General features: G+C 43.1%; 2 protein-coding genes across 3 annotated transcripts in view; both read left to right on the top strand.

Annotated features, from left to right (window-relative positions):
- Positions 1 to 1,590: 1,590 nt before the first annotated feature.
- Positions 1,591 to 7,935, top strand: MCEE (methylmalonyl-CoA epimerase). Its single transcript, XM_054642044.2, has 3 exons — positions 1,591 to 1,803; positions 5,434 to 5,774; positions 7,264 to 7,935. Exons 1-3 carry the CDS (start codon positions 1,773 to 1,775, stop codon positions 7,414 to 7,416), a joined length of 525 nt encoding a protein of 174 aa, XP_054498019.2. The 5' UTR covers positions 1,591 to 1,772; the 3' UTR covers positions 7,417 to 7,935.
- A 5,907-nt stretch (positions 7,936 to 13,842) lies between these two features.
- APBA2 (amyloid beta precursor protein binding family A member 2) overlaps positions 13,843 to 20,368 on the top strand; it is an 83,291-nt gene continuing 76,765 nt past the window's right edge. For both annotated transcript variants that reach the window (XM_077185404.1, XM_077185403.1), the window contains exon 1: positions 13,843 to 14,000. The gene's annotated coding sequence lies outside the window, so the exon portion shown is untranslated. The remainder of the gene's footprint in view (positions 14,001 to 20,368) is intronic.

The following is a 20,368-nucleotide window of genomic DNA, read 5'->3' as shown; positions in this document are numbered from 1 at the left end:
GGCGCGGTGTTGCTGCAGACTGGGATGTGCATCAGCACTGGCAAACCTGCTCTAAATATAGTGAAGCTACAGTCGTCTTACTTCACAGTTTTGAATCTCTGACCTAGATATAAGGGCTATTTTGGAACTGCACATCTCCAGCTGATTCTGTGGGCAAAACACCCGATCGCACCTGGTATCTACAAGTTCAGGCTAACGAGGCACGCACAACCCTCTTCACCATCCACACAGCACTGCCCAATGCTCTTCAACTCCCCTCTTACATCATGTGCTTTCCTTAAAGTTTATTTTATAAAGTCAAGCCCTACACCCTTAGACCCTTGTGTTTTCAGCCACCCACACAGCCCTTCTACAGCTTGATCCAAAACTGTGACTAACCTTTTAACTTCTGTACTGTTCCTGTCTCTGCTGCTTTCATGTTTCCTTCCTACCAACAAATGAAGTCTTTTCAGTGCAGATAAAAGAATGCCCTTCAATGCCACTTCTGTGTCCCCTCACTGTCACTTTTCACACTCCAAAAACCATGGTGTGGAGCAGGGCCCAGCCAGCAAAGCTGTGACTGTGACCTGTACCTGAAATTCTCTGAACATCAGAAACACACCTGACACACAATCTGGGCTGGAAATTGAACGTGCCATATATTGGAACTTTCAAATACCCATTTTGACCACTCATTTTGATCTGTACTTGTAACTAATCACACAAAATCAGGTTTGAAGTGGCACAAGTTGTTTATCTACTTAGGCTGTATCTCAGCAACTCACAGTGTGCAATGCCTGACACATCAAGAGCTCAGCACCAGCAGACAGCCTGTTTGCTGTCCTCAGTCTCCCGGCACAATGCTTCATGGCATCCTGGCCTCTATCAGGAATTGTGTGGCCAGCCGGCCAGGGAAGTGATTCTTCCCTTGTACTCCACACTGCTAAGGCCACCCTTGAGTTCTGGGCCCCTCAATTCAGGAAGGACACTGAGGTGCTGGAGCAAGTCCAGAGAACAGCAACAGAACTGGAAAAGTAACTGGAGCACGAGTGGGATGAGAGAGCTGGGGGTCTCAGCCTGGAGCAAAGGAGGCTTGGGGTGACCTTACTGCCCTCCAGGACTCCCTACACCAGGTGTAGACAGGCATTACACCCTCCTGGTGCCACTTGTGCTGGTGACAGGACATCAGAAGAAATTTCTTCACAGAAGGGGTGATTAGATACTTGAATGAGCTGCCTCGGGAGGTGGCAGAGTTAGTGTTCCTGGAAGTGTTTAAGGGAAGTCTGGATGTGGCACTTAGAAGCCTGGTTTAGTTCACAAGGTCGTGTTCAGTCATAGTTTGGACTCGATGATCTCGGAGGTCTTTTCCAACCTGATTCCGTGGGATTTGTTAATAAAACTTCCTCGGCAAATGCCCCTTTCTACCGCAGGCCTCTTTCACATGATGTCTCCAGATCGGCGCAGCGCCCAGCGCGGCCCCCGGGAGGGCACGGCCCCCGGGAGGGCACGGCCCCCGGGAGGGCACGGCCCCCGGGAGGGCACGGCCCCCGGGAGGGCACGGCCCCCGGGAGGGCACGGCCCCCGGGAGGGCACGGCCCCCGGGAGGGCACGGCCCCCGGGAGGGCACGGCCCCCGGGAGGGCACGGCCGCCTCCCCGCAGGCAGGCGCGGCCGCCGCTGCCGCTCCAATGGCGCGCTGCGCTGCCGGGCACGGCCCCTCACGGTCACACGCCGCTGCCGGCTCGCCGCGCTGGCGCCGGGCCCGCAGCGAGGGGTGCCGGGGAGGGCGGTGAGATGGCGGCGCTGCTGCGGCGCGGAGCGGCCGGTAACGCAGGGCGGTAACGCGGGGCGGTGGCGAGGAGGGCGGAGGGAAGGGCGGCGGGAGCGCGGGCGGCGGCGGCGGGGCCGGCACGGAGCGGCCGCGGGCCTCGGTGCTTGCTCCGGCCTGGTGGAGCTCCCCGTGAGAGCCTCGCAGGCCGAACGAAACTGCCGCTTCTGTAAATAAAAACAAGTTCTCCCGATCCAACTGACGGGCACATTAACAATAAGCTCTCATTACGGTAAACTTCCAGAGCAAACGCCAAACTTAAGGTGCAAGGAGGAGCTTGTCTTTTTTGAGGTGTGGTTTGGACGTCAAATTCAAAATAATTTCCCGTTCATGATAATAACCTCACTCTGGTAGGGTAGGTTAAAGTCACTATACCTAAACCACACCATTTTACTTGGTAGCCACAGACCAGGAGAAATGTGAGAGGCTCAATGCTGTCAGTGATCGATCAGTAGGATACTGGGAATGAAAACACCTTTGTATGACTGCACTTTGAAGGAGGGAACAAGAGCCACAGCACACTGAGACTCAGTTTCCTTGAGCTGCAGAGCCTATCTGATTCCCAAAAGCCCCGTCCAGCGCAGAGCAGAGCAGCACTGTGAGCCCCGTTGGCTTCCAGAGCTCACAAGATACTCACACCACCTTGAAATTGCTGGAATTTAAGAATGACCACATTCCCTTTTTCCGTTCGGTCCAGAGAGTGAACACACAGCCCCTGTGTGCCAGATTCCCTATGGTAACAGCAGCCTCTCCATGCTTTGGGAGTTCATCTCCCCCTGAAAAGAGTGACAAGAAAGCAGTGCCCAGTGACAAGGTTCTAACTGCAACCCACTGTTGTAAAAATTCCCATAGAGAACGAGACTGAGTTCAGTTGGATTTGGCTCGTGTTTGATGCCTTAGTTTCCTTGATTAAGTCAATGAACACTGCTCCACATCAGAAGCAACAAACAAGCCCATGAATAAACATTTGAAGGGTGAGGATCTCAGTTTATGGGGTACTTCAGACTTGGTACTTCATAATCTGCTCGGTTAAAGAGCGTAACCCTTGGTACAACTGTATATTTAAACTCTGATGTGTATACTACAAGTAGATCAATCATCAATAGAATGACCCCCAAATAAATCAATTTTAAAAATTCTTCAAATGAAGCTGAAGAAGGCTATATACTGTAGAACTAGTTTTGTGATGTATATATAAATACAAGTGTTTCTTTCCTGGCATGGAAGGGATAGGATTTCAATCTGAAGTTTGCTGCAAAGCTTTCTTTTTCACTGCAAGGCATTTTTTGATTATTGGGTTAGAAGATTATAATTTTAAGTAATCTATATAGTTACTAATCTAGATAATGCAAGAAAAACACAAATGGTTTTTGTTTAATCTCAGTCAATTCAATTATGGATTTAAAATTAATACTCTGTATGCATCTGACTAGAGCTAGGATAAATTCACAAGACTTCATAGAATAAATGCTGATATGAGTGAGCATATAAGTATCTTTGACTTTACAAGAATCCCAGAAATAGACTTCACTTTTTCAGTCTTCCCAGGAAACAGCACAAGAAATCAAATATTTCTGGGGCAGAACCCATAAGGAAGAGCGTTTTCTACTATTTTGCTAGTGCTTCACAAATAGCCGAGTATAAATAGGCTGTGTCTTTGTAAATTTACTTGAAACAGAAAAAAATACAAATTAAATTACAATAACTGTGCGATCATATGCCCTGTGCAAAATGCAGCAAGAATTATAGATTCTTGGGAAAAGAATGGGAAAGTCCTTGCCTTTCCATTAGTAAAGACTGCTTGGAAAAAAAAAATCCACAGTAGTAGTATTTCTATTGAACTGCAGTCTGATAATATTTCAAAAAAAGAATAAAACAGTAAAAGGCTCTGGAATACATAATAAATTATATAGAAAGGGATTCTTCTCTTTCAAAGGATTTTTCTTATTTAGAAAATACTACCTTCCTCCAAGTGGAAAAATCTCTCTTGCTTCAGCAAGAATTGAATCATGCCTAAAGAAATTACAGTAAAATGGAGCTACTTCAGTAGAAGCTTAGGGGGGCAGGAAAGACTGCATGGCAGACATTGTGGGGCTTGTTACTTTTTGTAACACATTTATTTACTCTGGTTAACTGTCAAACCCTGTACTAGTTCATTAGCCATGCCTTTAATCATGGCACCTAGCTCCTGCATGTTTGTACCTCATGCATTTTAGGCATTGCACAGTACTGCTCCCTCATGGAATTACTTGGTTCACCCTGATGCAGCTGCATTAACATGGCAAGTGTTTCTACAAAACAGTTTCTGCACAGACATTTGAAAAACAAACATTTCTTTTTCCTGTGGAAATTTCTAAGGGATTTTTTAACATGCAAGAAGTTGAAAAGCAGTTGCTGTCCTATATCAGTATGATATCCTAAAGGTACCAAGTGAAAGAATTGTCCAGAATTTCTGGCTGGGATGAAGGAGATGACAGGATGGACTGTGTGAAAGCCTGGCTAGAAATACTGCAAGGCAGTTACCTCCAGCACTGGGCAAGTGTCTGGAAATACTTAATGTAGGATCTTGATTTAGTAGCATCAAAAGATTGTGAATAGACCTACTTCTGTGACAGAGTCCTTGCTAATAGGCACAGTGCATGTTGTAAATTTAAGTGTCAAATACATGCAAACATTTCTTCCTCCATCACAGCACCATGCTCAGAAAGACTTTGATTTAAGGATTCATCAGTTTTTGAAGAAAAATTAACTGGCAGAATGTAGAATTCCTGTGGCATAGTAGTTCTCAGTTCTATACTGAGAAACAAAGCTGATTTAATTAATTACAGCTCTTACTGACCTTACAGAGCACCAAGAGCCCAGCCAGGCTGTCCATCCTCAGTGTGCTGCAAAGCATCCAGAACCTCAGCTCATCATTGGCACAATCTCTCAGCAAAAGAGCACATTTGTGACTTTAAAGCAAAGAATGCCTCAAAGACTCCCAAAGGGCTAAGATGCCTCTGGCATGGCCTTAAGGCATTGGGAACTCTGACTTGGCCTAAGGCAAACTGGCATGGAATTAAAATGTAGTTTTAATGAATATGTCCTTTAATTGAATTCTAATTTTGGTTCTAGAAACAACTGATACTACCACAATTTCTCCCCACCCCAACCCCTCTAGATGCTAATACTGACAGATTAATTTTAAGGTAATTAATTGTAAATACCCTCATTTTATATCTTTCTTTTTTGTGATCTTTTTGTTTGTTATAATTTTGAGATGCATAGGCATATCCGTATTTCTTTCTCTATTTCATAAGAAGCTCTGAAAATATCAAAAGTCACTTTTAAACACATTATACAGTTGGCCTTTACAATTGGTCCTGTTTTCCTTTTTTCAACAGGCATATGTAAGGATTTACACCAAATTTGAGTCTGCTTTGGGTTTTTATTTATTATTCTCTTAATACTTCTGAATATTTACTCAGTCTGAAAACAGAGTAAGTGTTTCCTTGCTCTCAGTCTGCCCTGAGCATTGCACAAGGGTGTGCCAATGACTTGGCAGCTCTGCAGGCCTTCACAGGGGAAAGAGCAGGCACTGAGACTTTCTCAAAAGCGTCATGTCAGTGCTGTTCACTTTTTTTCCAGGGCTTCTTAGCAGATTGCAGACTTCTGCTCCCACAGTACAAACTCTATCATCATCAAAGTCCTTCTCCCAAAACATTCCAAGCTGTTTGTGGAAACTGGGCCGACTCAATCACGTGGCAATTGCAGTGCCTGATTTGGAGAAAGCTCAGTCCTTGTATAAAGATGTGTTAGGAGCCCAGGTGAGTGAGACTGTTGCTCTTCCTGAACATGGTGTCTACACTGTTTTTGTGGAGCTGGGAAATACCAAGCTGGAACTTCTACATCCTTTAGGAGAGAAAAGTCCCATTGCAAGCTTCCTGCAAAAAAACAAGACTGGAGGAATGCATCATATCTGCATTGAGGTATTTTAACATAATATTTCTTGTAATAAGATAGATACATTCAAGTATGCATGTTTTAATAGATTTGACCTGTGTAACAACATATAAGGTTGTCATATTTCTTCTCTCTTATACAAAGGAAAATTTAGACAGATATTTTGATAGTCAATTTGTTTCAAAAAAAGGTAAATATTTTAAGAGGAAATTAACTAATTCCTGAGCAGCTACAATTTCATACCTGCAGAGAAAACCATGCTGGACACAGCAGAGTAAGAGAGCAATCCAAGCCTGGTACTCTAACATGGATGCACCCAAAGGCTTTGCCCTGTTCACTGTCACTCATCCTTGGGGATGCAGGAATTCATTCCAGCTGAGCCCAGGCTCGGCTCCTCCTCAGGCCATCTCTGCAGCACAGGAGCAGCAGCTGCTGTGGCTTTTCTGCTCAGGGGAAGAACCTGGAGGGAGCCATGGCTATAGCACATGTGGCCTTTCTAGTTTAGATAATTTGACAGTCATTTCTTTTTGTTTTGCAGACTGGTAACTCTGTGTAGGAAGAACTGTAGTGAGTTTGGGATATTCATGAACAAAACTGGTGCAAATGGGCAGGAATTAGGTGATGTCTGTTCCTCTGAATTAAAGCTAGGAATTTCCTTCATCCCCACCATAACATTGGCAGAAGAGTTTATTCACCAAATTACGTCCAGACATCTCAGCCTTGAAAAATAGCAGTGATATTATTTTAATTCTAGGTCCTTATTGACTATTGAATTTTCTAAACTGAGTGCTAATATTATTATTTCAAAAAATGAATGCATTTAAGTTTAGGAGAATTGGAATTTCATTAGATGACATGACATCAGAACTTCAGATCACAGCATACAGTACAGGCATATTTTTGTTAATTACATATTTCTGTAGGAAACTGTACTGAAACATGGTATTAATGGCTGTTATTATAGTAAAGTTCAGTACAGGGACCACATCTGATATATTTTTGATCATTCCAAGCTTTTTTCCTTAGGAAACATAATGAACCTTAACCTAGGAGAAGGAGGATACATAAATCTAAAAGGGACTTTTACCTTCTGCCTACTGCCCTCCCTTTTTCACCATTTAATGAGTCAGTGCTCTGTCATCACTTATAAAGGGAGGTATTTTTCTCTACTTACTGAGAGCTGAAAGTAATGCAGAATTTAGATTATTTATGGATGCCTTATAAAGTAACAACAAAAAATCAATGGTCTTTGTGCATGAGTGATTTCAGTTTATTAATTTCTTAAATATTGCATGGTCCATTTAAATGGTATTTCATAAAATCTTCAAACAACAAATGCAAACTCCTATAGTATTTTTATTTTTAATATTAGATGTTTTTTAATGGTTTATAACTTGTTTTCAGAATTCTACTAGAAATAACATTTCAGTAAGGAATTGTTATTGGTCCTAAATGTAAAATCTGCATAATACAGTGCAAAATGTTAATTTCTGTGAACTGTATCTTTTTTAAAAGGTTGATGACATAAAAGCGGCTATGACAGAACTGAAGAAAAAAAAGATACGAATATTGAGTGAAGAGCCAAAAATAGGTGCACATGGCAAACCTGTGATTTTTCTTCACCCTAAAGATTGCCATGGAGTCCTTGTGGAACTTGAGCAAGCTTGAGCTGCAATATTCATAAATTAAACAATAGAAGAGTTGTGAAGTTCCTGAGCTGGTGCTGGGAATATTGATGTGGTATTCAGCCTTTACAAGTTCATTGAAGTCCCCATGGATGAAGTACAGCTTTTCAGTACTGAAACAGTGCTACAGATTTAGGGTCTGTCTTTGCTCTTGTTGCTGATTTAATTTTCAGAATTAATATAATGGCATTTCTTGGATTCTCTGTGATTCTAAACACAAATACATGAGCTAAGTTACATATGTACCATAGTAATTTATCTTTTGTTGCCTGTTTGAAGCAAGATTTTACCTCTGTAGCCACAGAAACTGTACAGTTTCTAGGTCAAGCTGCATTATTTTGCTCTACATTTCACAGCAGAGACCCACTTCCCAGTGACAACAACATAGCTTAGACATTTTCTTTAGAAATAAAGGTATTATGTTTTCTCTTTTCACCATTCACCATCTGTGCTTCACACTGATTGACTGGTTCATGCAATAAAAACCCCATATATTATTGTATGGATGTCTGCAATCAGTAAATAAGTTTTTCTTGCCATAACAATTACTGCCAAGGAAGTTACCATGCATAAATCATCATTTAATTGTTTTATGAACTTTGTGGATATGCAGGCAATGCAACAAGAGAACCTGCAAACTATTTACCTGACATATATTTCATACTGTAATGCAGTTGTGACATTTTAGTTTTTTCATTTTTAGGGCTGTTTAAAGTTTGTTTTTTTCCCCAAGCTTTCTCAGAGAAGGACATCTGGAAGAGACATCCTTCTGATCAAGCAGCAATAAACCTTTTCACTTACTTTACAAACCAGGTTTTCCTGTCCAGAACCACTTACAAAACCAGTGGCAAACACACTCCACATAAGCCTTGCTTCTGTACAGTTGTTAGCATTAAAGACCACACCAGTCTGTTGATGTCACAGGCTGCAGGCAGTTTTGTTAACTTATTTATGAACAGACTTCACCTTATTGCTGTATATTACCCAAGCAGTCTTTTCCTGATGCTTTCTTTTATAGGTTTGTTTTGACATTTCAGCTGTAGAAATAGAAGACTTACTATTTCTTTAGTCTTCTCAAGCCTTAAAAAGTCATACTTTCCTAGCTTAACTACAGTCTGAATTTTAAATTTTCCTACATCTCTGCTTGGGAGTATTGAATCTTCAGCTTGATATGAAGATGATTTTAGTCAACAACTTCTTACTTAATGGAATTATTTGCAATGTATGTCATGCTTGCAGCAACAAAATACAAATATAATGTTGACCTGAGATTTGAACATGCTTTTAAAGACATTGGCACTGCCTCATGAATTTTACTTCCAAAAAAATCTATAAAGCCATGATTTTTTTTTTAACAAGATAGTTTTGTACTTAAAATAAATACTCCTGCTGTCATATTTTAAGGAAAACACAGCCTGCCACAGGGTTCCTACATTTCATCAAATCACTGTTTAGAGGATAGTTTGTGATCTAAATTCTAAACTGCTTAAATTTAGAAATCCTAACACTTATGATGGAAATGCAGAATGATTTAATATTCCTAAAATATGATTCAGCCATTCAAGGAGACATTCTTTGAGCAAAGCTGCTTTTGTCTTTTCTTTCTGTCAAAGAAGGAGGTACCTTTTCTGCAAAGCCAGCATAGGAATGCCAATACTAAAAGCCTCACTGGTTAAGATAATTGAACAGAATTAAACCAAATACCCATAGTCTGGTGCAACAGAAACAGTCCTCCCATAGTTCATTCTCCATTTCTTTGGCCTGTCTGAAGGAGATGGACTTCTATGTATGATATCTATCAACAGAGTAAGCAGCTTGAGGTAGTGTCACAGCACATGTCACAGCCGAGACAGCCACAATACACAGAGCACCCCCACACAATTTCTGCAGGCTTTAAGCACTCACCCATGCACAGTAACACCATACCTCATCAGAAGGCTCCAGTCCTCTTCCCATACAGAGGAACATCCTGTCACTTGAGAGAGCTGCAAATATCTACTCTTTCTTGTTCTTTAGCCCAGCCTTTTATACCCCTCATGTTGATGCATTGCACCTGTGTGCCCTCTGCTCCCTTTGGTGTTGGTCAGTGCCCCTGGGCACTCCATGGCTCATTGCTGGCAATGCTGCTCACCTGCTGCTCACAGCTGTAGCTCATTGGGAATGAGGCTCAGTCCCACTCCCAGTCACCACAAACTGTGCACTTACAAGGCAGTGCTAGAGAACAGACATTTTTAAGTAAACACTTGCTCCACCTGATGATTGTGAAGCTTGTATTACTTTTTAGTTAGTAACCAGCAATTTTCCTGACTGACTGACATGGGGTTGCCCAGCTCTAAGTCAGCTGATGCATTTTGCTCCTTGTATCTGAATTGTGCTCCCATCTCACAGTTCATACCTTTTTACTGACTACTCCTAAGGTGGAAGTCGAGAAAACATCAACACACATGCACATAAAACCCCAGCCCTGCAAAAGAGAGTTTAGATCTGCAAATTAGTCAGTACACAAAACTGGATCATGTTCTTAAAAGCTCTTAAAGTTGGATGGGATCAGACCCCATACTTGTCTGAGTGTGTGCTACAGGCCAGGAGAATTTCCCCTTCTGGAGCTACAGACTTAGAGAATATCCAAAGGAACTGAAGACGGCTATAACTGAGAGAAGTTTCCTGTTCATAAACTTTACTCCCTTAGACTTCAGTGGGAACAGAATCGGCCCCTATCAACTGTGTAGTCCTTCCCCTTAAGGCAGGCAGCCTTCACAAGTTGTTGTTCTGACCTACCAAGGGGTTGGGACAGGGCTTACATACATGGGCCTTACTCTGTTTCACTGCCATGATTATAAGAGGGGGGTAACACCCAGAAAAACAGTGGAATTTCAGGGATGGAGACTGGGGAATGAGAGAACTGTGATTTGCTCCTTTCAGTGGAGGGACATTTAACCATACACCCCTGTTGCACCCTTATACAACTTCTGGGAAGAACAACAGTGATTCAAATAGCTGGAGCCTGGTTATCTTAGAAGGGAATTAGGCTCTTCTTTTTGGTTTTTTGTCTGTTTGGTGGATTTTTTAAAACAGCAAAACCTTCTTTTCTGAAATGTCAAGCTTCTCAGAAGATGGAGGGTTAGTATTTTGCCAGTAAATTTTCTCATGCTTGTGCCATTTGTCAAGTGCGAATTCCCTGTTCCAATCTCTCCATGTGCCTTTTTCCCCTCTGAGCTGAAGCATGTTCCCATTTTATGCTGCCCAAGGCAGACAAGACACATTTTTCTGGACTCCATCAACATTACTCAGGCAGCTAAAGAGCTCATAATTAAATGATGCAAAGTATCTTTTTTTACTTCCTCTCTGCAGCCCTCAAGTCACTCCTAGGTGGGAGGAGGTGAACAGGCTGCAGAATGAATCCCATTCCTTATGATGAGACAAAACTAGAAGCAAACTTAAAAAGCTGAGAAGAGAACTAACTGCATGTTTTTTAAAAGAAAGCTAACCTAACAGTTTTGCAATTCTGCAAAAAGTTCCTTCCTGTCATGCTTGTTCTGCTATTAATGCAGCCGAACTTCATTCTGAATTCTGTTGGTTTCATTATTACCATATCAAGCTGAAGTCTCGTGGAAAGGCCATGAAACATGGAGATATTTACATTATCTGGTTGAGGTACTTACCCTAGGAGTGTATGGACAATGATATCCTTGGCACTTCATTTGATTCTGTCCTTAGAAGGAATTCTTCCTGTAGTGATGTGGCATGGGTTAGTTGGACATAGGAACCCTTAACTAAGAGGAAAAACTCAGAATTAATTGTTTCAATACCAGTTCTTTTACCAAAGCAGTTGCCATGTTGCCCAAATTGAGGCTGTTAAACCGAATAAGATCATCAAGTTCAACTTGTTAATTACTATGAAAATGGAAACTAACAGCAATGTATAAATCAATCAACCTAGGGCTGACATTTCACAATGGAAGAGCTCAATCACTTAGGAATGCAAATCTGTCACCTTGGACAAGCATTTTCAAAGCACTTTGAACAAATTATAAAATAAATATTTCTCTTATTGTGAAGGAGGGATGTTTGTGTCTTGTATGATCCTTAAATATCTATAAAATTATGTCAACTGTCAATTTTAATGTTTACACTATCTTGTATATTGTCAAAAAGCTTTGCTAATTGCAAAATTCATAGCATAGATTCACAAATGAGGAAGAGTTCTCTGATACATTTTAAAGTAATGATACATTTTGAAGCATTTAATGACTTTTCTAGGTCTAATCTAAAGTGGCCTTTCAACTGTTACTGCTAACACAAAAATACTAAATAGGTACTAAAATCTTCTATGAAGTAGATCTTGAATGAAAATTTTTACTTATTTTTAACATTGCATTTTTTTTCAGTAATGAAGACAGGTTGAAAATATGATTTTAAGATCTGAACTAATTTGTAACTGCAGGTACCCTGAAAGCATATGTGGTGATGCACAATTTGCATTAAATAAGGGGAATATCCAACTCTGCACCCATGGCTGGCTTTTATGGAAATGATTTTTTCCAGAAATTGAAGAGTAAGAGAGACAGATTCATGGACTGGCATCATGCACCCTATTTTTACCTTCCATTTTGGTATGTAATTTTCCATAATAACCATCTGTCTGAGTCACTGTCTCCAAAATGACGTGGAGGGAGAATGTTTGTTAGAAACTTAAATTTTAAAAAGTTAAAAAATATATCCCACTCCCTTTGGGACCTCTGAAGTCTTTGAGAGATCAGTTGTGGTACAATACTTGCAGCTGCAGTAACTTCATTAAAAAAACACCTGCCTATTGGGCTGGAAATACTGCTTTTGGTATTTTGATAAAGTGAGATTTTATTATGCATATGAGGCTGTTTCATCAAGTTAACAATTTTGAGAATTAATAATACTAATTAAAAGATCATTTGCCAAATGTTTAAACAACCTGTCTACAGATTTTATCTGCAGATACACTGCAGCTTTGTGTAAAACATACATGCACTACATTTAATGATTTGAGTTTTTACTATCTTCAAAAGAAAACCAAAATCTGTCAAGTAATTGGGATGTAGAAAGGGACAGATGGGAAAAGTCACCGTAGAAAAACCATGCCAGAAAATAGCCTCTCAGCAGCAAAAGGAGAGTCTTAACAAAAACCTTAACAACTAAACTGAAAACTAAAACCCTCCCCCAACAAAATGGTGTTTCCATGAAGGACCTGTGCGTGTACATGGGATGTGCCTTGATGCTAACACCAGGGCAAGATGAGCACACAGCATGCTGAGCACACAGCTATTACAGTAAACACTGATACCTGACTGATTGCAGTGCAGTATAATTACACTAGGATGGCTTTTTACTTTTCCTATAGTGAGAAAGATTAGCTACGATCTCAAATTTGCATAATTATTAGCAAAGCCAGTCAGAATTGCCGTAAGATATGCATTTCTTTATATACAAAATAGTCACTATCACCTAGCTGTCCTTAAAACATCTAGAGGTTTCTAATAAAAGGCCTGAGGAACCAACTGTGTCTATCATCCACCATAAGAAATGTTCTTAGAGAAACCCTCTTCAGTGAGCTTTTAAATAGTACACATTGAATCCGACATTATTAAACTTTAGGGGTGGATCTATGTATTATTTGCACAAGGGCACAAAAATCGTGATTTGTTCTCATAAATCTGGCTGTATGATGGAACATGACTGAGTCCACTGCTGTCCCCTGCTATAATTTTCAAACTTTTGGTGTTTGGGTTTTTGTTGCACTGGAGCACCTCAAGCAGCAGGGAAAGGTGAGGTGGTCACCTGGCAGGATGACATGGCATTCAGGAATGTTATTCTCAGAGAGATGCTGTGAGACTCCCAGAAAACACCCCCAGCTCCAGCCCAGTTCCAAAGCGGCTCCTTGGGGACCCAGAGCGGCCTTGGGCAGTGCCACCGCGGGATGGGGCACCCAGCGAGCTTCGCTGTGGCTCCGGGGGCTGGCAGGGGAGCTGGGGCCGGGCCCGGAGCCTGCTCCCCTCAGCGCCCGGACACCAGCGCTGAGCCAGGGCTGGGAGGCACGGACACCTGGGCCGGGTGGCATGGGAACGCGTCCAGCTGGCTTCGGAGTGTCTGCAGAGAGGGACACGCCACACCCTCCCTGGGCAGCTCTTCGAGCGCTGAGCCGCCCTCAGTGAGAAGAAGTTCTCCCTCACGCTGAGGTGAAACTTGTGTTCAATTTATGACCATTGCTCCTCGTCCTGAGGCCGGACGCCACTGAGGAGTGCGGCACCCGCGGAGCTGGCCCAGCGCCCGGCCCCGGTCTGGCGGTGGATGGCGGACAGGTCAGTGCGTCCCGCCGAGCCCTCGGGGCTGCGGGGCCCGGGGCCGCCCCCCGCTCGCTGCCGCCGGGGCCGTGAGGCGGCGCGGGCGCTATGCGCCATGCAGGTTCCCGGGCGCTGGCGCAGGCAGGTTCCCGGGCGGGCCCGCCGCGGTGTGCGGCGCTCGGCAGCCACACAAAAGAGCGGCTGCGGCTGCGGCTGCCCCGCTGCCCGGGACCGGCCCCGCCGCTGCACCGCGGTAAGGACCGGGGGAGCAGGGCGGGGGGCTGACCGACCGACTGACCGACCGACGGACATACCGACCGCCGGCCGGGGTCGTCGCGGGCACCGGCGGCTCCGTCGGGGGTGGGGCGGCAGCATCCCGCGGGTCCCCTCAGGGGAGCGGGGAGACCCTGGCCCCCGCCAGCACGGCCGATACTCCCCTCGAATCGCGGCTGGGGGCTGCTCTCCCCGCGAGCGGCTACTCCCGCCTCATCCCATCCTCATCTTCATTCTCATCCCCATGCCCATCCCCATCCCCTGGCAACCGAGCTGCCCGCAAGCGGACCGGGAGCCGGGGTGAAGGGGAGCCCCTGCGGCATGGCGGAGCGGCCGGCGCTGCCGCGATCGGCGGCGCGGGGCTCCGGCACCGGGGGCTGCCGCACTCCCGCTCGTCCCCGCTGTGCCCGGGGAGGCGCCGCCACCGCCCCCCGGCAGGCGAGGGAGAACCGGCGGCGATCCCCCGGGCCGGCTGCGGCTCCGCTCGGCTCCCCCGGGGCTGGGCTGCGGCTCCGCTCGGCTCCCCCGGGACGGGGCGGGCTCCGAGCCCGGCCCGGCCGCCTCAGCCCCGCCGTGCCGGGACGGCGGCTCCGGGTAACGCGGGGACCGGCCGTGCAGCATCCGCATCATGCCAGCGTTTGCTGGGAGGGCGGGAGGCTTAAGTCCGTTTGTCTTATTAAGAGTGAAAAGAAAAGCGAGAGGAGCCCTCCTGTAATGCAATACCGCTCGGAGTTTGTATTTCGTTCTGATTTCATGTCTCCAGTCTAGCAAAGGGATCAGAGCCTGTGATCTGCTCTTTCCCCGTTCCCTTCATCATGAGATCTGGAGGGAACAGGGTGCTCAATTAAGAATACCTGATTTTTGGTGGGATAAACAGCACGAGATATTATAGCATGGTCTGTTTGCCTCTTATTGAACAGTTTTTTGAATGTGTGTGTGTGTGGTGCCTTGTATTGCCATAACAAAAGGGATGGGGGTGGGGGAAAGGAAGGGAATACTGCATTTAGAGCTGCATCTTGGAAAGTCAAAGACTGCCTTATTTTGCCTCAACTGGCAATCTGTGCTTTCAGATTTATGTACTTTGCATCCTCAGTGTTGTTTTGGTGGTTGTTGCATGGTAGTGAAGACATACAAGAAAAGAAATTTAGATAAAGACAAGAGATCATACAACGTGTATAGTACAGAGATAATGTGCATTGCAGTGATGTTTAAGAAAAGTCTGAAATTACTGTGACCAGTTTGAAAAATGCAAGTAGTGTTTTCAGTTACATTACCTGGCCAAGTCCACCCTATAATTTCCCAGGAGAGGCTGGGAAATCTGTTTCAAATAGAAAAGGTATTTATCTATCATGCCTGCTACCCAAGAATCCCTCATTAATTAATAAGTAGAACTGAAAAAGAGAAACAATTACTGTCATAGTTTTTTGTGGTTCTGTGTAAGCCGCAGTGTTTCAAATATAACACAGTTTTAAAGGGGAGGAATTCTAGTTTAAGTCCTATTGCCACTTAAGATAAAATACAGTATGTGCCGGTTATGTGTTTGAGAAGCAAAGATTGACATTTATGTCAAGTACTAGATGGCAATTTATCATTGTATCATCCATGGGACAGACAAGATGAAAGAGCCTTTCTTTCATATGTCGTTCTGCAAGAGCTAAACTGCTGAATTCAAAGCCACTGTACTTGTGAGTCCATTTGGAGCTCATAGGATTTCATGCTGCAGAACTGTCCTTATAAACCCTGACTGTCAGAGTTTCTAAATTCTCTGATAGTTTAGCCCCTAACTGCACTTGGAAATATCTGAAGCTATTTTTAAAAATGCATCAGCAGCTACGTTATTGCTCCCTCTTGATCCTCTGATAGTAAAGGAAAAGTGTTCTTGAAAAGGCCATAAAGGCTCAGCTCTTTTGGTCAAAGTATGACAGTTCTAAGGAGGAATCTTTAAAAGCATGTTTTGTGTAGTTACTTGATTAATGCTGGTTCAGGTTGGGGACTGGACATGAATTTAAACAAGGTAGGTCTTTAAAAAGTGACCTTTGCTTAAGGCTGTGAACACGAGAAACCACTTCAAGAAGCATAATTTTACCATCTCTCCAGCTGTTCTGATAAGAACATTTGCTAAGAAATAATTTGTGAAAATACCATAGTTTAAACATCTTTCAGTTAATATTCCTGTGCTGAGGGTGGAGAAATTGGAGAAAGTCACAGAGAGACATGGAGGATTCTGGTTTGTTTCAGAAAAAATCTCGGTTGTAGCATTTGAACACATCAGGGTTCAGATGCTTCTGCAGAGTTTTTAAGTCCATTTCCCCGTGTTTAAATAAACAAGGCAATCATTTCATGCTTTAAGCACTGGTAGAGGTAGTGGTAGAGGCAGAGGAGCAGCCCTGCCAAAAAGGCCCAGAGGTGCTGGTGAACAGCAAACTGGACATGAACAGCCACAACCCCTGGTAACAAAGACAGCCAGGAGCATCCTGGTCTGTGTGAACACAGTGCAGCAGGACACCAAGGGAGGTGATCATTCCCTTCTGCTCAGCACCCAGTAGGTGACACTTATAACCCTGGGTCCAGTTTTGCTCCCCCAGTGCAAGAACTCATTAAAGACCTGGGGTTCTGCAGAAGCCACTGAAGTGATTGGGGCTGGGGGCCGAGCTCTGAGCAGAGGGTGGGGAGTGGGGCTTGCTCAGCCTGCAGAAAGGGAGGCTATGGGGAACTTACAGCAGCCTTCCAGTCCTTATGGAGAGCTCCTCAGGGAACTGGAGCCAGACAACCCAGTGGCATGTGCCAAAGAAGGAGGGACAAAAGGAACATATTAAAACAAAGGTTCAGATGGGATACAAGCAAAATACTTTGCCCCACGAGGACAATCATACATGGAGACAGGTACCCCAGAGAGGTTGTATGGTCTCTGTAGAGACCAGACTGGATAATTCCCTCAGCAAACTGGTCAGGGCTCACTGATGACCCTGGTTTGAGGAGAATCTTGCAAAAGAGATCTCTGACATTCCTAACAATCTGAAGTGTTATGATCCTGTTTGTGTCTATCTGTACATGAGACAAGAAGCAGACATGTTTCCAGAAGTCAGATTTTTTAAGAAAGGTTTAGAGTTTCCATTCGAGAACTAATCTATGCATCTCAACAAAGATGGGATACAGGATATATTGACTTCTATTATGTGTGAAATAGCACATTACATTAATACAAACTAATACCTTACTATAAGCCTCCCAAGGAAGAGATACTTGCTCAAAATAAACAAAAAAGAATTGCATACTACATGCAAGCAAGAGCTTTTACTGAGAGGTATCTTTTGGCACCACTATGAGCAATTAAAGCCTTGCAACATCTGTGCAAGAGATGTAATGGTAGTTGTTACATTTAGAGAAAATAAAGCACTGATGCAGTCACATGAGCTTCACAAGCTAAGAGGAAGAACTGGAAGCAGAATCAGAATTTGCTGGTTTTTAGACACTCAAAAAACTTGCAGTCACTGAGTCAAATGCTCATTATAAGTACTGGCAAATGCTTTTAGTCTACTGGGAAGAGTATTACATGTATGATTTATTTTTTCCTGAGGACCCATGAGAGCTGCATGAAAAGCAGCTCAAGACAGCACCATGTGATTGGTGAAATGTGTAGTGCTTTAGGCTTTTGCTGTCTGCAGAAGCTGAACATGCACCACTTAAGCTTTGCCATGACATCCATGATAAGAGAACTTCCATTCAAATTCTCAGTTTTGTCTGAACCTAGGTCTTCTCTTGGCTAACAATACTATTTTTTTGGAAGGAAGGCTTTGCACAACTGGTAAAAAACGTATGGATTGAGCAGTTTGTTTCTGATGCTGGTAGGTAAATGCACTGTCACTTGAGTACATGACATTCCTTTCCTTTTTTGTTGCAGTACTTACTGTCTTCATTCACATGCTGCAGCAGAGGAAGGTGATTTGCACTTCAAGAGGAGTAAGTTAGAGCTGAGCAAAGACCGGTATGGAAACCTCTGGGATTCATAGGTGCTTCCACCTAAGCTAAAGAGGAAGAACTAGAAGCCCTGTAGGTAGGGATGACAGGGAGCAAGTGTCATTGTCCTCAGATAACGTGAAATGCTGCTGGAGATGCATCCTCTGAAGTATACTCATGCATGAAGGCATCATTTTCTTTTGAAATAGAAGGAAATGAAGAGGAAAGTTGGCAAAAAGGTATACAAAATATGTCAGTTATAACCAATGTGAGGGTTGCAGTCCAGACAAGGATTTTCAAATAGTACTTCTGCAATGCAGACATCCACTGATAGCAACCAGGCTTGCAGTGGGAGCTGCATGAGGAGCATCTCAGGGTAGTTGTCTGGTTTGAATTAGTAAGATGAAGTTTCCTTCAGGAAATAGCCCTGCTAGTTACAGACCTGATAATGAAGATTCAGCCACATAGAAAATTATATTGGCTTATTACTTAAAAGGCAGATTGAATATTTCCAGTCTATTAATTGAATGGAGTTTTTGAATTTTTTTTTGTGCATTGATATTAGGAATATTTGTAAGCATATCACCAATTTGCATTATTTTCCAGATTGCTTTTGTTCCCTTTACTGAGAGATTCTCTTCACAGATGCATTTCTCAGCTACAAGCTTTGTATAAGTTTCTCTTCCCAAGTCAATTGTACAGTAACCCTAATAATTTCTGAGGAGTGAAATCCTTTTTATTTCTGAAATATTCTCCAAGAGAGACCTGACCCTGCAAGATTTTCTTGTGTATGTATTCTACCTTTGTGTTAAGGGTTCACAGGATCTGACCCTTGAAGATTTAGTGTAAGATTTATTTTATTTATTAATTTAATGAAGATTAAGTAAGACAGAAAGATTTAGAAGTCTTTCACCTGAGTACAGAGATTAGATTCAGCTATGAACTCATAATGTGGTCATAGCAGGCAGGTTTACTTCTTTCTATCTTCAATGTACAAAACCAGCAACAAGCTCACAACCTAAATAACAGCTCTGTAACACTGACCATGAGTGTTCTGGTGAGGGTGCAGACCTGGATTTGACCACTGGAGTCCAAAATGCCAAGGGATGTTATATAACACAGGAATGTCTGGTGAGAAGCACGAGTTCCATAGGGACAGCAGCAATCCAAGCAGTACTGTAAAAAACCTCCCAGAAGGAGTAGCTGTGTTTGGCATTCACTGTTCAGGTTCAGTGAAGTACCTGATTTCACTGTTCAGGGAAGTACCTGATCTTTATGTGAAGAATAAGAAAGAAAATAATATTCCCACAATGCCATCCGCATCTTTAGTGCCTTCGTCCACTACCCAGAAACAAAGGTGCTTGGGTGGACTCTTGGTCACCCAGTGTGCCCTTCAAGATCAGAAAATCAGAAGTGATAGTTAACTTTGCCTTTTCCTGCTCCAGCAACATGGTAAAATATGCCTGAGTTACTGGATGAAGAGAATGAGGGTGGCACAGAACAGATTCTGTTCTAGAATGTCAGAGGATTTTACCTTTTTGTCCCAATCACCAAGAGTGAAATGGTATCAATAAATTGATGTTACTCTCAAGAATCACTGATATGAGCTACCACAAAAATTATTTCAGTGCAAGGGTAAGTGCACCTTTTTTTTTTAGTAAAATCTTAAAATAGGTCTCAAAACTCATACACTGAAAGCTGAGAGATGCCTTTTCAACACATCTGGGGGAGGGTATGGAGATGGAATTGCCTGTTTCTCATGCAGAAGCAAGACTGCTTCAGAGCGCTATGCTCCTCAAATCCATACCAAATTGCTCTCCTGGGAATGAAATCTTGTATTAAACACTGCTACTAAACATACCCTTTTTTTTTTTTCCTTTTCTTTTTCGTTCTTCTAATCTGCAGCTTTTGTGTTGGTAAGGGTGGCCATTCTGACTGGTACCAGGCTGCACAGGGTTGCTGTGCTGTCTTGAGTTTCAAAGACCACTACAGCTACTAATAGATAAATAATCATCAAGGCAATTACAAAGAACAGAATTTTATTTCTGCTCTTATAAAATGATCCAGTATAGGAAAGAAGCAGGCTTGCATAGTTCCAAATTCTTACTATGCAGCATAGCACGTTGTTGCCATGCTACCAGATTGCTTGCCTTGATATTTAAATTTGCCCTTAGATTTGTATTTAAAAAGAATGAACTGTTAACAGTACATTAAAATATAAAATAACCTGACAAGACATAAGCCTCATCACCAATTTGTTCATGGTTTTTTGGCCTCTACAGATTTTAATTTTCTTTTCTAAAATAAACTCCATCATCACAACAAATCTAAGATACGCACGAAGCAATGAAATATTGGAAAGATTCTGTTTGGGAGTGCAGTAAAGGTTTA

This window comes from Agelaius phoeniceus, chromosome 13 (assembly GCF_051311805.1).
Source record: "Agelaius phoeniceus isolate bAgePho1 chromosome 13, bAgePho1.hap1, whole genome shotgun sequence".
Lineage (NCBI taxonomy): Eukaryota > Metazoa > Chordata > Aves > Passeriformes > Icteridae > Agelaius > Agelaius phoeniceus.
Note: the sequence above shows the minus strand (reverse complement) of the source record. Positions and strands in the feature narration are given on the sequence as shown.